Below are 22,117 nucleotides of genomic sequence, written 5' to 3' on the forward strand. Positions count from 1 at the left end.
TTCACTAATCCTGAGCTAATAGCAGAAGGTTGGGGTTGAGGGCACTTTTCCTTGAGTCAGAAAAGAGTCATTATATTTTAAGCAGTGTGCTGGTAATTCAAGTATGTCATCCTGATTATTTCCCAAATAATACACCATCCTTTATTATTTAGTGCTCGTTTGTTTTTCATTCAGCTTTAGAATTCTACGGCTTTCAATTTCAGTGGGATGTATAATCTAATGTTTTAATGGAAAAACAAAGTTATTTTTAGACTAGGTTGTGTTTTAAAGGAGAGGGGGCCAACCATTTTGGTCATCAATATCATTCGCATTTCCAATAGTCAGTCTTGGTAGAGTAACTACTGATACTATGGTGTTCATTTGATTTACCCTGTAATTAAACCGGTTTCAATATGGCTTATCTTAATGCTCATCACATTAGTAACTAAATAAAATTATTGAAATATAACGACAATTATTAGGTTCAGTAAAAAATTCATTTCTAATAAAGTGGCTGCTTGAAAATATATCAGTGAGAATTTTTCTAATGTTGTTAAAATTACCAGACAGAAGATATGGGTGCATAACGAACAAAAATTGCTGAACAATAAGAGATTTTTTTTTTTTTTAACATTCAAAAATAAAACTAAATTCTATATTTCCTTCTTTTGAGATGTTTGAACGCTAAATAACTTAAAATTCCAAAAAACATGTATCAATGCTAATATGAAGTAAATCAAGCAATTTCAGCTAAAAGTGAATATAGGACGTTTATATATATAGGATTAAAGATGAAAATACAATAAATATCGACAGATGGCAGCACTGTTTTAAGAATGATAATTATTTTTCATTCGTTTCTATTTTGAATATTTTTCAACATGTATTCGGGAATTGAACTTCAATGCCAGTAAAAGAAAACACAGAACTACAGAAACAAAAAAAAAAAAGGCTTTTTAAATTTTTCTAATATGAGTTCTCAGTTTTAGTTGGTGTGTAATGATCAGAAAAACGAATAATGTATTCTAATGATGCTAATATATGCAATTGTCTACTTCACGAAACGATCCTCAGCTCCTCAGCAAAAACTTTAGCAGCCAAATTTGAAGTTATACAATAAAACGCCAAAATATGAGTTTCAAATTTTCTGGCAGGTTTTTTATAACGTAGACAGAACTAACTTGCAGACAAATTTAGATCACCTGGTCAAACAATGCGTCCTTTTTATTTACAAGCTTACTGGAAGCTTCGCTAACTCTTGTCTTTTTTAGTAATTTTAAATTTTCTCTTGATGACACTTTGTAATTATGAGGTTTTATAGCAAATACTTCATTTTAATGGTTATCGGAATGAGTTTTGTATTTTTCCTGTTAAGTTTCTGGTTTTTCTCATCCACGAAGAGAAATGCGTGGCATCACACATTAGCGCAAACGCAAGACAATCAAAACATTCTCGAATTTAACAATATGCAAAACGGTTTAAGGATGCTTCAGTCGCTAGATTTTGAAGTGTTCGGACGTGTACAAGGTAAGTGATGATTTGTTGAATACTGGAATTTTTAAATGTTTTCTACTAAGGATTCAGATTTATTTTTTTCATTAATTTACCCAGATTCTTAACCAGAGGCGAACTATGTTTTGATTATGTGCTGATTGAAGTTGAGAAAAATCGGTTTCGTTTTTTTTCTTTCAATGATTGTTTAAATATATATATTTTAATTCCAGTTGAGTTATTTCTTTATAGGAGTTTGTTTTTAGTGTTGCTGTGTTTGTCGTAGATCTGTACCCAGTTTTAAAGATAAAATTAATGTTTTTTTCAAAAACAAGTAAAGCTATTATCTGATGAGGGTTTCTTACTGTGGTACTTTTTGGTTGTGGGGTCAAAGCCAGAATTTTTCGTGTATACAATATTTCCTAACATAAACAGGAATCCCAAGAGGTTTTTTTGCATACGCTAATTCGGGGAAAGTTCGAAATAGTCATATTGGGCCACTGGTTGATGAGCACGGAATTTTAATTCAGGACGATAGTGATATTGCTAATGTTCTTAATAACTTTTTTTCGAGTGTTTTTAACGATAACTGTATCTCAACAGTTGACACCAACAAGACACAAGCTATAGTACAGCTTGAGGACTTTGTATTTTCCAGGGATGACGTTTTACTTCATTTGAAAAAAATTAAAGAGACTAAGGCTCCAGGACCTGATAATATTTATCCAAAAATTTTAGTTGAATGTGCAGAGGAATTAGCAGATGTAATCGTAAATATTTTCAATGCTTCTTATAACTCGGGGACAGTGCCAGAGGACTGGAAGCTGGCTAACATTACACCGCTCTTCAAGAAAGGGTCTAAAGGGAGTGTGGGAAATTATAGACCTGTGAGTCTAACTTCGGTGGTTTGCAAAATTTTTGAAACATTGATAAAAATTAAGATAGTAAATTTTCTAGAGACTAATAATCTATTGACTAGTTTTCAGTACAGTTTCAGGAAAGGCAAATCTTGTGCAACTAATTTATTACATTTCTATGACAAAGTTACCATGGCTTTGGACAATAAGAAGCCTGTAGATGTTGTTTACATTGATTTTCAAAAAGCTTTCGATAAGGTACCGCATGTTGCTCTACTTAGCAAATTAGCTGATATAGGAATAGGAGGGAAAACTTTCATTTCGGTAAAAAACTGGCTGACCGGAAGGAAACAAAGGGTAGTTGTAAGGGGAAATTACTCTAATTGGAGTGAGGTTTTAAGCGGGGTTCCTCAAGGATCAGTGTTAGGGCCTGTTTTGTTCATTGTTTTTATGAACGATATTCACAAAAATATTTCTGGGAACATGAATTGTTTTGCTGATGATGTCAAAGTTATGGGGACTGTAGATAATGAAGAACAAGCAAAACAGCTGCAAGAGGATCTAGATCATATTACGGAGTGGGCTGATAAATGGGGTATGGCTGTTAATGTTGGGAAATGTCAAGTGCTACATTTTAGACATGGAAATAAGTGTACAAGTTATTATTTGCAAGGTTCAGTCATTAGTCAGGCAGACAAAGTTACTGATCTGGGGGTCTTAATAAGTCAGGATTTAAAGTTTAGCCAACAGTGCAGCATTGCTAGTTACAAGGCCAATAAGATGCTTGGGTTTATCAATAGATCTATTTCAAACAAATCTAAAGAAGTTCTTCTGCCCTTATATAGAAGTTTGGTAAGACCTCATTAGTTGTATGCTGTTCAGTTTTGGTCTCCTTATCTTAAGAAAGACATTAATGTATTGGAAAGGGTTCAAAGGCGAACTACAAGGCTAATAAATGGACTTTCTCTTAGACTATGATTCCAGGCTTAGAAGGTTAAAAATGTACAGTCTTAAGCAAAGAAGAGACCGAGAGGACATGATTCAGTTGTTTAAATTTATTAAAATGAAAGATGTTACGGGGCTGAAGTTAAATACAAATACAAAAGTGACGACCAGCAACAGGCTCTGGGCCCAGCTAGACTGGTCCTAGTCAATTTACAATCCCCAGTGAAGATCAATGGCCCTCTTAAAACTGTCTACTCCCTTGCTCATTACCACCTCTTCCGGTAAGCTGTTCCAAGGTTCCACTACCCTGCTAAAACAATAATTTTTCCTAATATCCATGTTAGCCTGAGATTTAAATAGCTTAAAACAATACCCCTTCTCCTGTTTTCAGTGCTAAACTTTAGCCCCGTAACATCTTTCGTTTTAATAAATTTAAACAGCTGAATCATGTCCCCTCGGTCTCTTCTTTGCTCAAGACTACACATTTTTAGCCTTCTAAGCCTGGAATCATAATCTAAGTGGGAAAGTCCACTTATTAGCCTTGTAGCCCGCCTTTGAACCCTTTCCAATACATTAATGTCTTTCTTAAGATAAGGAGACCAAAACTGAACAGCATACTCCAAATGGGGTCTTACCAAACTTCTATATAAGGGCAGAAGAACTTCTTTAGATTTATTTGAAATAGATCTATTGATAAACCCAAGCATCTTATTGGCTTTGTTGCTAGCAATGCTGCTCTGTTGGCTAAACTTTAAATCCTGACTTATTAGGACCCCTAGATCAGTAACTTTGTCTGCCTGACTAATGACTGAACCTTGCAAATAATAACTTGTACACTTATTTCCTTGCCCTAAATGTAGCACTTGACATTTCCCAACATTAACAGCCATACCCCATTTATCAGCCCACTCCGTAATATGATCTAGATCCTCTTGCAGCTGATTTGCTTGTTCTTCATTTTCTACAGTCCCCATAACTTTGACATCATCAGCAAAACAATTTATGTTCCCAGAAATATTTTTGTGAATATCGTTCATAAAGACAATGAACAAAACAGGGCCTAACACTGATCCTTGAGGAACCCCGCTTAAGACCTCACTTCAATTAGAATAATTTCCCCTTACAACTACTCTTTGTTTCCTTTCGGTCAGTTAATTTTTTACCCAAATGAAAGTTTTACCTCCTATTCCTATATCAGCTAATTTGCTAAGTAGAGCAACATGCGGTACCTTATCGAAAGCTTTTTGAAAATCAATGTAAACAACATCTACAGGCTTCTTATTGGCACCGAAAACTTAAGCACCGAAAACAGGACAAGGGGTCATTGTTTTAAGCTTTTTAAATCTCAGGCTAACATGGATATTAGGAAAAATTATTATTATAGCAGGGTAGTGGAATCTTGGAACAGTTTACCGGAAGAGGTGGTATTGAGCAAGGGAGTAGATAGTTTTAATACAAATACAAATACAAATGTGACGACCAGCAACAGGCTCTGGGCCCAGCTAGGCTGGTCCTAGTCAATTAATTAGTCCCCAATGAAGATCAATGGCCCTCTTAAAGCTATCCACTCCCTTGCTCATTACCGCCTCTTCCGGTAAGCTATTCCAAGTGCCCACGACCCTGCTAAAGTAGTAGTTTTTCCTGATTTCCAAGTTAGCCTGAGATTTAAATAGCTTAAAACAATGACCCCTTGTCCTGCTTTCCCCGCAAAAATTTAATCCATTTACATCTTTCATTTTGATAAATTTAAATAACTGAATCATGTCCCCTCTGACTCTCCTTTGCTCTAGGCTATACATGTTAAGCCTATTAAGTCTGGTATCATAATCTAAATCTGAGAGTCCCCTTACTAATTTAGTTACCCTTCTTTGAACCCTTTCCAATACAAAAATATCTTTCTTCAGATATGGCGACCAGAATTGCACAGCATACTCCAAATGAGGTCTTACTAAACTCCTATATAAAGGCAGAAGAACTTTCTTAGATTTGTTTGAAATAGATCTATTGATGAACCCAAGCATTTTGTTGGCTTTGTTACTAGCAATACTGCACTGTTGACTAAACTTGAAGTCCTGATTTATAAAGACACCCAGATCCATAACATTTTCTGCCTGATTTATGACTGAACCCTGTAAACGATATCTCATACGCTTATTTCCATGACCTAAGTGTAGCACTTGACATTTCCCTACATTAACTGCCATACCCCATTTATCTGCCCACTTAGTAATATGATCTAAATCCTCTTGCAGCTGTTTTACTTGTTCTTCATTTTCGACAATCCCCATAACTTTTACATCGTCAGCAAAACAATTCATGCTTCCAGAAATATTTTCATTGATGTCATTCATAAATATAATAAACAAAAGAGGCCCTAAAACTGATCCCTGAGGAACCCCACTTAAAACATCACTCCAATTAGAATGATTTCCTCTCACAACTACTCTTTGCTTCCTACCAGTAAGCCAATTTCTTACCCAAAGTAAAGTTTTTCCTCCTATTCCAATGTCAGCTAACTTGCTGAGAAGAGCAACATGCGGTACCTTGTCAAACGCTTTTTGAAAATCAATATAAACAACATCCACACATTTTTTGTTATCTAAAGCTGAGGTAACCTTGTCGTAAAAATGCAATAAATTAGTAGTACAGGATTTACCTTTCCTGAAACCATACTGCAAACTAGTCAACAGACTATTAGTCTCTAAGAACATCATGATCTTAATTTTGATCAAAGTTTCGAAAATCTTACAAATCACCGAAGTCAAACTTACAGGTCTATAATTCCCAGCAATACCTTTAGACCCCTTCTTGAAGAGTGGCGTTATGTTAGCCAGCTTCCAGTCCTCTGGCACCGTCCCTGAGTTATAAGAAGCATTGAAAATATTCAAAATAACATCCACTAATTCCTCTGCACATTCTACTAAAATTTTTGGATAAATATTATCTGGTCCCGGAGCTTTAGTTGCTTTAATCTTTTTCAAATGAAATAAAACCTCCTCCCTGGAAAATACAAAATCCTCAAGCTGTATAATAGCTTGTGTCTTGTTAGTGTCAACTGTTGAGATACAGTTATCGTTAAACACACTGGAAAAAAAGTTATTTAGAACATTTGCAATATCCCTATCGTTTTGGATTATATTTCCATACTCATCAACCAAAGGCCCAATTTGACTGTTTCGAGCTTTCCCAGAATTAGCGTAAGCAAAAAACCTCTTAGGATTCCCATCAATGTCATCTGCCAGCCTTTGCTCCAATTCCCTTTTCTGAATCCGTACCAAATACTTAAAATTTCGCCTTGCCTTACTATACTGGAGGGAGTCTCTCTGCACTCTGACCAGTTTCTTTAAACTTACGAAAAGTGGCTTGCTTATAATTAAGAGCTTCTTTAGTCTCCCTGGAGAACCACATGGGCCAAATTTTGGTACTAACACCTTTTCTCCTAAATGGAACATAGTCCCCAACGGTTTTAGCAAGTTTATCCTTAAATTCCGTCCATTGCTGATCTACGTCGCTATTTTCCAACCCTGACGAAAAAACCTCTTTCAAGCTCTGCCTAAGTGCAACAAAATCAGTGTTTCTGAAATTGGGCACAAACCTAAAATTATCATCTTTGCACACTTCAAATTTAACCCGGAACCTAATGCTGTTATGATCACTATCTCCAATATGCTCCCCTACACTCAACCCCTGAACAAAACTACCTATGTCACAAAAAACTAGATCCAAAATTGCCTCCTCTCGAGTTCCCTGAGTTACAACTTGATCTAAGAAACAGTCACCAATTACTTTTAAAAATTCCTCTTCTTTGCCATTACCAGAATAAAAATTATTCCAATCAATACCCGGAAAATTGAAATCCCCCATTATGATAACGGATCCCTTACTGGACATGTCACTAATAATACGGTACATCTGTTCATCTTGTCCCTGGTTTGAATTAGGTGGCCTATAAATGTTTCCAAACCGTAGCTTTTTGCCCTTACTGCTCATCAACTCCAGCCAAACCATATCAATATCAGTAGGCTTATCATTTATGACCAATTCATTGCAAATAAAATTGTCTCTAACATAAAATAAAACCCCACCACCTCTTTTACCTACTCTATCCTGTCTGAACAAATTATAACCAGCAATATGTAATAACTCTGCATCAGATTCGGTAGCCCATGTCTCTGTAATTCCAATAACATCCAACTTCTCATCCATAACTATGCTTTTCAATTCATCCATCTTGTTCCTAATACTGCGAGCATTGGTATAGAAAACTTTAAGCATGCCTAAGTTGCTTTTATTTAACACCCTGAAATTTCCTAAATTACAATTGTTAACATTACTACTCTTGTTCATCACTTTATTTCCATTTCTAGCAATACCCAAAAAAATTTTATTCTCTCGATACCTGATGCTTGAACCATGCCCCCCATTCCAACTTAGTTTTTTGACTCCGAAGCCCTTAAAATTAATCCACTAACCATTTTGACCCCTGTAGAGCTCAGATGCAGGCCATCCCTAGCAATCCAATCCCGTTTACAATGACTCCATACATCAATGAACCTGATACTGCGCTTTTCGCAAATTGACTTCAGTAGCAAGTTCATACACCTCGCACGTTGATTTAGCCAGCTCCTATGCACTCCATACCTGGGAAGCAAACCAACCACTTGGACATTCGTCGAAAAGCTGGTTGCTTTATCCAACAGGGATTCCCATTCCCTAGAAAACTCCTCATTTTTACTGTGGCCTACATCATTTGTTCCCACCCACAAAGTAACCATGTCCTCCTTATTCAATACTCCCTTCTTTTCAGCAACCATATTAACGTCTTTTACCCGAGCCCCTGGTAAACAACACCTAGCCACCTTACGCTTTACTCTCCCAACTGTGTTACCCACCTCCCTTACCATAGAGTCCCCCAAAATTACACCCTTAGTTTCCCAATCTAACTCCTCATTTGAAACTTCCCCCTGAATCTCTGGAACATTTATACCCTCTGCAACTGGCCTACACCCTAATGCTAACTGGGCTTCCAAAACTAGCATCTTAAGTCTTAAGTCTGAGAGTTCAGCACATTTAGTGCAAATATAATCCTCCTCAAAAACAGACTCATTTTCCCCCTTATACAGGCAGAACATATGACATAAATCACAAGAGATCCACCTGTCCCCCTTCCCACTCTTTACCTCTTTCATAATGCATATAACACCCATTTCTACTCAGTGAATATGTTCCAAAAGGCAAAACAGAAAGATAAAAATGCAAAAAAACACAGAATAAATACTAAAAACAGCAGTAAATAAACAGAGTTGCTACACCCAATAAAGCACACAAGATCAAAAACCAGGAGATCACCACATGTTAGGCTTAGCTCCAAAAAATGCAAAAACACTTCAAGAATACAATAACAGCAAAAATGAGCCCCCAAAACACAATAAAACTAAATTACATGATAAAGTGAAGTAAAAAAACCTAAAACTAGACAGTAATAATGAAAAATTATAGTAAGAAAACACTTATCAAATCAGCAGCAATAACACTCCCTGCATCACAGGCGCCCTCTAGTGGCCACCCTTAAGAGGGCCATTGATCTTCACTGGGGATTGTAAATTGACTAGGACCAGTCTAGCTGGGCCCAGAGCCTGTTGCTGGTCGTTGCTTTTGTATTTGTATTATATCTTTGTTATATGAACCCCTTTTGATGGGCGGCCCCTCCGGCTTTAAGAAAGCAATGTATTGTATTTCCATGTTTCTCTGTTGTTTACAATACAATATATACATTAAGAGTAGTGATGTGGATCGGGTAAATACCCAGCGGGTAGGTAAATATTTTTTGGGTATTTACCCAAGGCCTGGGTAAAATACCCAAAAACTGGTATTTTACAAAAAAAATGCAAAAAGTGGATGGGAATTTTTTTTTAAATCTAAATATGAAATAATTGGTAAAACTAATACGTACATATATAACAAAGTTAATAATAATTTTTATTGAAAGATTAGATGAAATTATGAAAGAAATCTATCGTGAACCAAAGAATCTTTCTTTTCAATGTCATAATTGGAGAAGTATAAGTAATTCAATGATGAACTTCAGGATTTCAAAATCACAATCTAGGTTAGTTATATCCAAAAGGAAAAAAAAGGAAGCATGAGGGATGTTTCGGAGAATAAACTGAGAAGTTATTAACACTATGATGTTATTCAGGCTAACATGGATATTAGGAAAAATTATTATTTTAGCAGGGTAGTGGAACCTTGGAACAGCTTACCGGAAAAGGTGGTAATGAGCAAGGGAGTAGACAGTTTTAAGAGGGCCATTGATCTTCACTGGGGATTGTAAATTGACTAGGACCAGTCTAGCTGGGCCCAGAGCCTGTTGCTGGTCGTCACTTTTGTATTTGTATTTATTTATTTTATTGCTGTTTAAGTGATAACCTGGCAAATATAGTTAAACAGTTTTCACATTAATAAGCAAAAAAAAATCAAAATATTGTTTTCTGTTGCCTTGCTCATTTGCTCCTCCGTACTTCATGATGAAAATTTATTCAAACTATTTTTAAAACACGCAAATAGTAATGTAGAGTGGGAAGGTTAATATTTTTTTGGATGTTTATACGAAGGCAGGGTAAATTCCCTAGTAATTGCGCATTTTGCAAAAAAAAAAAAAAAAGTGATATCAAAAGCTGATGATTTTTTTTTAAAAAACATAAACCGTAAAACATCTTCAAACACATTTTACTGAAAAAGGAATGATCAAGTATTTTTATGCTAACATATATGTTGTACTGCATTTATTTTTAGTATTAAATTATTTTGCTCTTTAAATTAAAGCATATCAGCTGTAACGTCTCTATTTTTTCTCACACTCAATATATATTCTTGAAATACAATATGAAGTGAAAGTCAAAATATCAAAATGAATTAAGCAAACTAAGGACTGATATGTTATCTTCAGAATACACCTAAACACTTGAACTAGGTTTGGAGGAAATTTCTGCATATAGGATATAGGTAAATAAATATTAATAAAAAATTGAGTGGAATTTTGTTACATTTTGATGTCATGCAGGGACATATTATTGGGTTATAAAAGACTAGGACCTTAAAAAATTGATGTTTGCTTTTTTGTAACCAGTTAAGCTTTTTACTTTTTGTAGAATGGCTTTTTATATCTGAAATTTGGCTATCAACATTGATTAGGCATATCCAACACATTTAATGCGAATATCATTAGCTTGCTAAGTTGTTTCACACAATAATTCTTTAAATATGTGATCAAAATACAATTTTTTTGCAAAAATTTATTGTTTTGTATGGTTGGTTATATATATATACATAGTGGAATACATAGAGAAAAGTATTTTAGCTGAATATAAAATTTGAAATAAATACCCGGGTATATACCCTGGGTATTTACCCCTAAAAATAAATACCCAGGTATTTTACATCACTAATTAAGAGTGACCTTTGATCCTCCCCTTTCCCCCTGTAAAATTTTAAAATAACGGGCCAGTAGGTATAAATCTATCAAATTAGAAATTTTGAAAAAATTTCAAACATCTTGTGTGAATCAATGTATGGCAGTACGTATTTATAGAGTTTTTTGTTGTGATTCTTATGCTTTATTTAACTGCAATTTTCACAATAATTGACTAATGTTCTGTATTGTTTTACATTTACAGGTGTATTCTTCAGAAAGGTAAGTCTCTGATTTTTGCCATGCTTTTTTATGCCATAAACATGCAGTTAACTTCAAAATACTTCAACAGAAATTCTTACCCTTTTTAATGTGTCTAATTATGTTTTCACTAGAGATAGAAATGATCCAATGAAAAAATGGAAAGGAACTGATGTGATATACCCCACCCTTGGCGACTTTTTCCTGTTGGCGCCAAGAAAGCGTCGCCAAGAAAACGATGTATGACGACATATGTCATACATTGTTCTTAGCGATGCTTTTTTAGCGCCAACAGGAAAAAATCAGATAAAAAAACATGATCAAAGCACTTCAGAACACAATATATATAAAAACAACATAAAAGCACAACAAAAAACATCACGAATACATGCTTCAAAAAAGTGCAGGGCCGGGGTTTTTTGTAAACATATTAAAATACAATGAAATAAATTATTGTATTAATTACAAGTTGAAATTAATGCATTAACTTTTTTTTTCATCATTTCTCCGGGATACGAGCCCTCGGTCTCATAGTACTTTCGTAATGAGAACTCGGCTCGCCGGCCCTGCCTCGGTCTCATTACGAAAGTACTATGAAACCTCTGGCTCGCCAGGACCTCGCTCCGCTCGGTCCGTTATCCCTCCGACAGTTAATATACATTACAGTCGGAGTATGGTCACAGTTATGTATATTTTCATGGAGACACCCGAGGGTGGCTCCTTCCGTTCAGTGTACAATAATGACACAGTTTTAAGTGTGAAATATGCACCATTATTGTGCAGATTTATTAATAAAATTCAGCATTTTTAAGAGTAGGACTGAGCAACAAATACATTAAGAAAACAATCATTAAAAGAACATAAAACAACAATAAACATCGCGATATATGTAACAATATTTTAGAGTATTCAACTTAAAAATACTTCAAATTAAAATCCCCCTAAGAGCGGAACATATGTGCACCTACCTCCACGGACACACGTGCGAAAAGAATTAGTTCACATCTGTACTTCCCAGGTATATTCTGCAGGGTTACTAGGGCTACCAGAAAAAGTTTTATCGCCAACGTTGGCGATTTTCGAAATGAGCTAAAAATTCTATCCTCGCCAAGGGGGGGGGGGGTATATCACATCTGTACCAATGGAAATCCTATATGAAAACACTAAATTGATAATGCAAGCTGAAAGATGATTTAACTTCCCTGTACACTTGTGTCTTATTTGCTTTCTTTTTTCTTTAGTATTGTAAATGTAATATACAGAGCATGTAATATCAATAAATGTTAAAGTAAAAATTTTTGTCCTATGTTTTTGTCTAATGTGTGTTTGTATGTACATGCATCCATATTAATCCATGTTATAAATTTTATTTTTAAAAGCAACTTTCTGTTTGATGTCTCACAATTTCGATAAAAAGCAAAAAACCTTTGGCAAAAGTGTTGATTTAAAAAATTTACAAAAATCACATCTTGTTGAAAAGTAATGGTTCATTATTTCACTCATTTAAATATTTTTTTCTGTTTTTTACAAAGAAACTTTTGTGTCAAAGAAACGTTTGCTTCAGGTGATGAATGATTGAAACGTTTTTTCAAAGAAACTTTTGAAAAGAAGTACTTTTGTACTTCCTAGTTTTTACTTTCTTCTATATCTAATATATAGAAGAAAGTATTGGATTCGTGCAAATTTTCGAATTTCGAATTTTGACGGATTCGAACGTTTTGAGGTGTGCTGAGTCCATTTCGACCATTTTTGGAAAATGTCTGTCTGTCTGTGTGTGTGTGTGTATGTATGTATGTGTGTGTGTATGTATGTGTGTCACGTCTGTGTGTGACCAGTTTTTTGTGGCCGCTCTACAACAAAAACTATCGCATGAAATCGAACGAAATTTGGTACACATATGTGCCCCTATGTGAACTTGCGCCCATTAGTTTTTGGCGCGAATTCCTCCAAGGGGGGTGGAGCAATGGGACGTTTTTCGAGTTACGCGTGCTTGCTATTCCTCAGGAAGTTACTGGCGGAATCAAACAAAATTTGGTCCATATGTTGGTATTAACAGGAACAGGTGCTGATTCGATTTTGGTGTCAATAACTCAAACGGGGGTTGAGCTATAGAACGTTTTTTGTCGTCAATTGTGACTGCTGTATCTCAAGAAATAATGAACAGAATGAAAGAAAAATTTATCGGTAAGTAGCCCTTAGTGGGTATAAGAACTGATTTTATTTTTGTGTCAACAGCTAAAAAGGGGGCAGCGCAATCACCCGTTCTTTTTTTCCATTTTGAGTGCCCTATCTCAAGAAGTAATGCTACGTTCTGGTTGAAATTTGGAATATATGTGAATCCATATGTAAACAGGCTTTGGTTCTATTTTGACGCCAATCGCTCCAAGAGGTGTTGATTTTTTTTTTTTTTTTGCGAATAAAAATATTTTTATTAATGCAACAATACGAAAGATAAATCGTAATAGATTGTCGTCTGCGTATTTCTCGTGATTTTAATTGTATGGAAATGATAGGAAATATTATCTCAATGATTTAAAATTTTTAACTGTTGCCATCTTATGTTTGTTAACAAATAAAATATTTGTAATTCATTCAAGCAAGGCTTTTAAAATAACTTTCAATTTTCGCTCTTTGCTTTGCTTTTGCAATAATTCAGACATTGGGATAGTCGTCAAGTTTTTGCATGTGTCATTTTGTTTTCGTTGGGAATATTGCTTCCTCGTCAAGCATGGGGAGGGATCAGAAAAAAAAATATAGAAGAAAGTTTCGTGATGGCCACAACATACTAGTTTAATTAGTAAACATATTAGTATAGTTTATATTTCTGTTAAAAGGAAAAATATCATGGATTACATATATCTTTAAGTATTTATCATTTTTTATGTTATCTAAAAAAATATATAGCCATTAAAAATTAAATGCATATTAATTAAAGGAAAAAATATTTTTTCTGAACAGAAAAAAAAAGAATATTTTTCTCTCCACCACCTCAAAATTTCCGGAAATTTAACCTCTCAATAAATTGTATGAATTGATTGACATTAATTGATCTTGAAATTCATTGCCAACTTCAAAATGTCTCGGTGCTTTTAACCCGAGAAAGATCGTGCACCTAACAGTGAAAAAAGAGATCGTTAAGGGTGACTGAGTTAGTTACACCAATTAGTTATGTCTAAAATTTTCTATAATTCATCATTTTCTTTCTTTTCATAATCTGCAAGTTTACATTTGCATGCCAGTACTCAGAGCGCAAAAGAGCAAAGCAGTGTAAATGCAAAAAGAGAGCTAGAGAACACAAAACTATGCTGCTTAGAATGATAAATTTTGAAGCAGTAACAGTCGCGTGGGGAGAGTGGGTTACGCTATTACCACGTGAAGTCCAAGAAATGATTGCCTCATGCGCAGAAAGAAAAAGAAAAGTAAAAGTAACATTATCTACCAAGGGGACTGTTTGATAGGAGGATACTGAAAGGGTGATTGACTACAGATAAATATTCATCCTGCAACAGGTGTCAGGAAAGAATAGAATGACTGTACCCCGCGCAATCTCTCTCAAGTTAAACTATCAAGTATAAACCATATTTTATTTCATTCAGTCCTAGATCCAAGATCCCCCCCCCCCCCCCCCCCTCCGTCTTTTCACGACGAAATATAGACTAAATCAGTGGTTTTCAGATCAGTGGTATATTTCAGAAAATTTACCTCAGACATACTATTTTTGCCCGAAATTTGCATTTTAACCCCTGTTTCTGATAATGACTCCCGCCAAAACCAGAAGCTAGATCCATCCTTGGTTTCAGTTTAAACATTTGCCATATTTTTGTTCAAGAAGCAAAGTGTTTTATTTGTAATTGATATATTTTTCCTCTTATTTTTTTTTTAGTTTACCAGAGAAAAGGGCAAGGAATTGGGCTTAAAAGGATGGGTTATGAACACCTCTCAAGGTACTGTCCTTGGAACTATGCAAGGAAAAGAAGAAAAGATTGAAGACATGTAAGTGTTTGATGCTCTATTAACCTGCAGAAATTACAAGTAGCTTCTAAACTTTATTGCATATTTTCTATATTTCAAAGCTTCTAGGAAAATGATCAATTAATAAGATCAAAAAAGAAAATGGTCAAATTGTTTCGTTAACTGCAATGGAAATTGCATTTTGTTACTTACTGCAGCAATTTTTATTTCTGAGAAAATATATATTCATATTCAATCTCAAAATAAAAGTGGATATATCTGCACTTAACTTTAATCTGTTCAACTAAACTGTCTAAGTACAAAATGATTTATTTACTTGTGCTATATAGTTTACTCCATATTTAACAAAATATTTTTCTTTCTAGTAGGAAAATAATAATTGTATCTTACTTACTTTCTGGGGTCACATAGAATTTTTTTTTTTTTCAAAACATAAATATGTGAAGCTCAGGAGGGAAGTATATGAGTAAAGCACCCCACAACACAGAAAAACATGTGCCAGGAAACATAAAATTGTATTAATATAGTATTAATTGTAGTTTTGCCGCCCCAGGTGATGTTGACAAGTGGCACATCCTAGTCTTAATATCAAAATCAAGATTATGAATTTCTTAGAGACTAATAGTGTGTTGAGACTAGTTTGCATGGGGGCATATACACAAAATTTTAAGGGGGCGCTCAGATATTTTCCCTATGGTTTATCAAGATATTTTTCCTGTGGAAACCGATTTCAATACAAATATAAAGTTAATAAAAGTTGACATTTTTAATAACTTATTCATTACTTGTTGGCAAAGAAATGTTTTTACATTTTTGCAAGGAAAAAAGTGCTTACTTACACAAGAAGTTATAATTTCTAAGGGGGAGCTTGAACCCTTACTTGCACCCCTATATGGGCACCCATGCTAGTTTGAAGTATGGTTTCAGGAAATGTAAATCGCATGCTACTAATTTATTGCATTTCTATGACAAGTTCACTTTGACTTTAGATGACACAAACTGTGTGGATGTTGTTTATATGGATTTTCAAACATCTTTTGATAAGATACTGCATGTTGCTCTTCTCAGCAAACTAGCTGATATAGGAATGGAAGAGAAAACTTTACTTTGGGTTAGGAACTTGCTGCCTGGAAAGAAACAACGAGTAGTTGTGAGGGAAAATCAAACTAACTAACTAAATGGAGTGATGTTTTAAGCAGGATCCTCAGGGATCAGTTTTAAGGCCTCTTTTGTTTATTATTTTTATGAATGACATTCATGAAAATATTTCTGGAAACATGAATTGTTTAGCTGATGGCGTAAAAGGTATCGAGATTGTAGAGAATAATGAACAAATAAAACAGCTTCAAGAGGATTTAAATCATATTACTAAGTAGGAGCATAAGTGGGGTATGGCAGTTAATGTACGGAAATGTCAAGTGCAACACTTAGGTCACGGTAATCAGCATACAAGTTATTAATTACAGGGTTCAGTCATTAGTCAGGCAGAAAATGTTATTGATCTGGGTGTCTTAGTGCTAATTATTACTAAATATTACTCTAAATTTGTTTATTATCTCATAATTACCTATCATTCTTTATACAGTGAAACTCCAATTTTACATTTCTCAAGGGACTGGGTTAAAAAACGTAAAATACGGGCGATACATAGCAGCAAAACTGATGATGGGAAACTTGTAAATAACGTTAAATGCAGAGAAAACATAGGTTTGGGGCACCTAAAATAAGGTTTCACTGTAAAATGTTTTGTTTTGAGCATCGCTCCTTCTCACAGAACACATCACAACACAGTCATGAGTGCCTACCACTGGAGTGTAAATTAGTTAGGAGTGTTTTAAAGTTTATATGTAAATAATGCATGATGTTTGTGAGTCTATGTCCTTACATGATTGTTTCATTTTATTTAGGAAACACTGGCTTCAAAATATTGGTAGTCCAATGTCAAAAATAGAAAAATGTGATTTTAAAAATTTAAGGCATATATCCAAAGAAGAATTTGAAGATTTCCATATAAAAGTAAGTATTGAAATTTATTAGGATGTGGTAAAATATTAATTTTCTTTGATATGTTGCTATCAACAACTTTTATGTTCTTTTGTCTCATTAATTCATGTTGCATACATCATTTATCTCATTAATAAATGCCACAATAGTGTGTTTTTCTGCAAAAAAAAAAAGCTTTATTTTTCAGCCATAAAAATCAGGTAATTTCATTTTATCAATATTTTTTGGCATTTCGCTCATTGTACTGTGAAATATTGTTATAACAAATACCAATACAATAAAATATCCATTTCAGTGAAATCAATTTTCAGTCCCAATTAAATTGCCATTAAATTTCTCGAGTTTCATTACAATTAAATTCCTGTTACAGCGCTCATTGTGCTGTGAAATCCTGTTATAACATGTACCAATACAATAAAATTTCCATTTCGGTGAAATCAATTTTCAGTCCCAATTAAATTTCCATTAAATTTCTTGAGTTTCATTACAATGAAATTCCTGTTACAGCGAACAAAATTTGCGATCCCTTGAAGTTTGTTGTTATGTGATTTCACAGTATTGTTATTATTTTTATATTTTTTATCAGCATGTACAAATATTTCTAGAACTTTTATTTCTGTTACATTGAGAGCTTTCAAATACAAAAGTGGGACAGCTTTGCTTAGCACACGGTAAGTTGAGGGCTCAGTTTATGTTTTTATAATATTAACCTGGTATGTAGTTGAGCTTTAAGAATACTTGCCAGCTTGGGAACAAAAAATAAATAAATAAGTATACCTTAAACATCATGAACTCTAAGGACTATTCAGATCCAAATTTAATAAAGTTTAAAATTACAAGTGATTCTTTTCTAATGCATAGACAAAGAACAAGTGAACTATGTCCAAAAAGTTCTAAAACATGATTTTTTTTTTCTATATTTCTATTGTTTTCTATGTCTCCATGTTCTGAAAACTGATACTTCTGATTTACCAGAACTTTCTCAAATTCACTTTGCTCCTATTTGTGGCTTTATCTAAATTGTATTGCTGAAAAACGTATTCATTTGCCAATTTTGGATTTAGGATGTTAGCATGTATTTACCTTTCAGTATTTGTTATACCCTAAACCAGAGGTTTCCAAACCTATCATTGCAAGTTACTAGTTAGTTCCCCAGGAAGTTTTTGGTAGCTTGCAGTAGTTAACTTAACATGCACATTGCATTATCCGCTATTTTTATGACATCAGACTCGTTTTGCTATTACGTATTAATAGTTGACTTGCTAATAATAATATTTGCAATGGCTCAAAAATATATTGTTGGTATACATGTATAGGAATATGAAAAGATGGTAACTGCCAATACTGTAGCCCACTAGTGTTTTCTGGAATATAAATTCTGATTGAGATTTAAGATGTTTTTGTTTATTGAGGCAATCAGTATCTTGTCCTATTGCTCTCAAACAGCAATGGCTTCCTAAGTTAAGCGCTGGACAGTGGTGTCCTACCTCAAAGGTATTACTCGCAAAAAACGTGTTTGCAAGCTGTAATATGTATTCTCTAGAGAATACCTTTCCTTGAGATAGGTTCAAGTAGAGAAAAATCCCTTTTGCCTTCTTTTTTTGCATGAATTGATGAAATCATTTCTGAATGTTGCAAGTATTCAAATGTTGTTGTCAAGAACCAGAAGTTGATTTAATATATAGAAAATATTCATAAAACTCTTGAAATTGGAAAATGCTCTGCTATATATGGCTTCAAGTCAAGTTTATTTTCTTCTCTGAGCTTAGTTCGGTTGATTTTGTTCTCGAGTTTAGCAAACAATTTACAAAGATAATTCATCTAACAAAATTGATTTTTTTTTACTATATTTACAAAATTGAAACCGCATAAGTTCCTAAATTTGTTGATATCATATTCATGCACGAACTCCACTGCCTTTCACATCGTTTTATTCACTACATTACACTACACACAGACACGGAGGAACACAGAACTAGATACAAGTTAGAATGATATTAACCAGCTGGCTTCTAGCCAGATGATCAACAAGCCCTCTTTCCACTTGAGGATCCTCGTTACTCTTCTAGATTCTGGCTAACATACTATATTAGAAAGCTTTACTACATAACGAATCTACTGGCCATCTTTTAACTTTTTTCTAAGTATAGGCTTGTTTTCCCTCCTTTCCCTTACTTTTTTTCTTCTTTTAAATAAAGAAACCTTTATTAATTTTGAAATCTGTATTGAATATAAAATTGATATGATTCATATAATAAATTTGTGTTTCAATACACAAATGTTGCCAAGGGGAATTCTTAACTGCCATCTCAAATAAAAGTAGTTAATCCATTGCTACAAATTGTACTAAAATGCTTCTAAATTCCAACAAAGAAAATTCTGAATCTCTACAGTTCATCTAAATCAAATTTTCCGCTAAATTCAGTTTCTTTTTTTTTTTTTAAATTATATAAAAGTTACGTTTAATTTTGTGATTTTCGTGATAGATTTGTCCACTTTTTAGAAACTCTATTAGGGCTCCGCAGAACATAACCGGATAACGTCTTCCTTATGTCTGGTAATGAATGATTGATTAATAAGTTAAACCTATCAAAAATTCAGATTTTTTCATGTAATTTGTATTGTATGCTCTTATTAAAGAGAAAACTGCAACTTTTTGTCCGATGATGAAAATAACTTTTTTCGTAAGATAATTTGTTATAATATTAATTCTGTAGCAATCGTCATTATATTTCAAATTGTTTATTTCTATTTTTGAACTTTTTTTTTTTTAGAAAATAAGTTTTTTTAAGTATAAAGTTTATTTTTCCGTCCTTTTATTCACTGCAAAGCCAAATTTGGGTACACATCCCTTTTTTCACGTTACAAATTTCCGTCTTGATAATTTTCGTAATTTTCATCCCTGTATATACTAAACATATTCAAAGTTTCCCATGCAATAATATTAAAATTAAGTATTGAATTACTTTTGCATATTATAACCTGGGATGTGGAGTCCGAGTCGAATAGATTTTGGGTTAATGGGGTTGGAGTCGGAAGTTGAAGGTTTAAAGTTCCAATAGAGTCAGAGTCGGCCATTTTCTCCCAAAGTCCACAACTCTGTTTAATTAGCTGCTTTTTTTTTACTTGGTTTATGAGTTTTCTATTATTTCAAACTTTTATGTAAACTGCATATTTACAAATGCTCTCTATTCAACCTTTCTTTCTTTCCTAATTATATTTTATGATTCTTTTTTATGTTAATGATTTTTATTTTATTGATAATCCTTCTTTTTTTAGAATTAGGTTCTGCTGTTCTTTAATGCTATTGTAAGTGTCAGTGCTTTAAATTCATTTTCTTACTAACCAGTTATTTAAAACTTGTGTGTTTTTCTTGCAATTCATTCGAAATGCGTGTGCTTACATGTTGCTTGAAAATCTAAAGAAGTACATCTCTTTATGTTATGGTAGGTTAAAAAGTAATTATAGCATGTTTTATGTTAATTGTTAGCCTGCATTTTTTTCTTGTGAAAATGTGTTCCAATCATGCTACTGAATATTAATGAAAACATATTAATAATCTATTAATGTTATCTCTAGCATCATCGGTGAGTAAGTTCTTTTATTGTATTTCACAAAATTGCACTTTTTTTTCAGTGAAAAAATAAGTTGAAATAATGTTGTATTACATGTCAAGCATTTATTTTTGTAGTATACTTAATGCTTTATGTATTTATTTTTTATCCTGACTTTGGAGTTAAATATGTAGTTTTGTTTTATTAGAACATTTCTAGTTAATCCTTCTAGAAAAAGTGCAAAAAATATAGGAGGAATGCATATTAGCTTTAATGAATTAATTTTCCTGTGGAAAATGATGTTATCAGGAATAAAGTTAAAATAAAATTTATGTAAAATTTGCAGACTTTACCATTTTTTTGAAGCACACTTCAAAATTAAAAAGTTTGTTGTTGTCATTCCACATTGTTAAGGTAACCGTTTCACTTTCAAATAGATATTTGTCAAAGTCTTAAAGTACAGTATTATGTCTAAGTCTTTTTTTTTTTTTTGGAAATAAAATTTTAAAGCAAATAGAAAAGAAAAACAGTGCACCGTCAAAATTTTACCAATGCATAACTGAAAAAACGATTTGAAACTAACACAAAAGAAAGTTATATAATATTAGTTTTAATCTATTTTTGGTTGGACCTGTTGAAAACTTGCCTATTCTATTGTGTGTGTTTTTTTTTTTTTTTTTTTTGACTTGATTTACTTAAAAGTAAAATGGTGGTTTATGTACGTTTTCTATTGCTATTAATTAATCAAAAATAAACTTTGTTACAACACAATTATAAAAAGCAAACATCACTTATATGTAACTCAAACAGTCTCAAAGTTTTCATTAGTTCCCTAGCTCTTGAGAATGCTGTTAGAACTTCCCATAACTCAAAGGTTGCCAGTCCCTGGGACTTCGAGTTATTGAAAGTTCAACTATTGACAATTATGTTTTTAATATTCATTATATTATAGTTTTTAAGCTTTTTTTTAAATTTCAATTCTTCATTTACTTTTGCAGAAAGGAAACAATTTGTATTGAAGCCACCTGTTTCTCCAGTTATTTATTTACCACCACTACAAAAGAAGGGTTGTTGTGATATATTTTATTGTTCTTGTACAGTTACCAAGATGTATGAATAAAAAAAAAGATTTTACATTGCATTTGTCATGTCTACTGCTTAATCAACAGAATCAAACTTTTTTTTTTTTGAGAACTTTTTATGCATATTTCGCATTCATAATCTACAGTCAATGAAGTGAACTTTGCTGATGGACAAACTGAAGTAAGAAGTACGTATAACTTCTTAATACAATTGTTTTGTTCCAAAAAATATATTTAATATGATTCACTTCACAGTATGTTCTTTATTTTTGTTACAAACACAGAAATACAAAAGTGGCTCTAGGCCCAGCTAGACTGTTCCCACAGTTGGGGCAAACCTAACCTGGTAGCAATGTGGAAACTGCACAGATTCTAATCTCAACATAACAACGCTACCAGGTTAGGTTTGCCAGAACTATTGTCAACTTATCAGTCCCCACTAAAACATTTTTGTATATTTCTGATGAATGTTTTATTTAAAGTTTTTTCAGTAATATGAATCAATGATGTTAATTTTTTGTTGTTGTCTCCTGATAAAGATGACAGCAAGACGAGTATTTG

General features: G+C 33.3%; 1 protein-coding gene across 2 annotated transcripts; it reads left to right on the plus strand.

Annotated features, from left to right (window-relative positions):
- The first annotated feature begins 905 nt into the window (after window positions 1-905).
- Window positions 906-21,609, plus strand: LOC129222397 (acylphosphatase-2-like). Of its 2 annotated transcripts, XM_054856901.1 has the most exons (6): window positions 908-1,506; window positions 10,949-10,965; window positions 14,828-14,937; window positions 16,824-16,932; window positions 20,200-20,229; window positions 21,473-21,609. In XM_054856901.1, exons 1-5 carry the CDS (start codon window positions 1,287-1,289, stop codon window positions 20,203-20,205), a joined length of 462 nt encoding a protein of 153 aa, XP_054712876.1. In that variant the 5' UTR covers window positions 908-1,286; the 3' UTR covers window positions 20,206-20,229; window positions 21,473-21,609. The 2 variants fall into 2 exon arrangements, with proteins under 2 accessions (XP_054712875.1, XP_054712876.1); XM_054856900.1 differs by lacking the exon at window positions 20,200-20,229 and having other exon boundaries at window positions 906-1,506; window positions 21,473-21,608.
- Window positions 21,610-22,117: the final 508 nt, after the last annotated feature.

The sequence above is a fragment of the Uloborus diversus genome, chromosome 5 (assembly GCF_026930045.1).
Source record: "Uloborus diversus isolate 005 chromosome 5, Udiv.v.3.1, whole genome shotgun sequence".
Classification (NCBI taxonomy): Eukaryota; Metazoa; Arthropoda; class Arachnida; order Araneae; family Uloboridae; genus Uloborus; species Uloborus diversus.

What these genes read in the sequence shown, in the direction of transcription:
- LOC129222397 (XM_054856900.1), top strand. Translation starts at nt 1,287, where the DNA reads ATGAGGTTTTATAGCAAATACTTCATTTTAATGGTTATCGGAATGAGT. An exon ending in GAAGAAAAGATTGAAGACAT is followed by an intron (nt 14,938 to 16,823) that starts GTAAGTGTTTGA and finishes CATTTTATTTAG; the next exon opens with GAAACACTGGCTTCAAAATA. An exon ending in TTGAAGATTTCCATATAAAA is followed by an intron (nt 16,933 to 21,472) that starts GTAAGTATTGAA and finishes TTACTTTTGCAG; the next exon opens with AAAGGAAACAATTTGTATTG.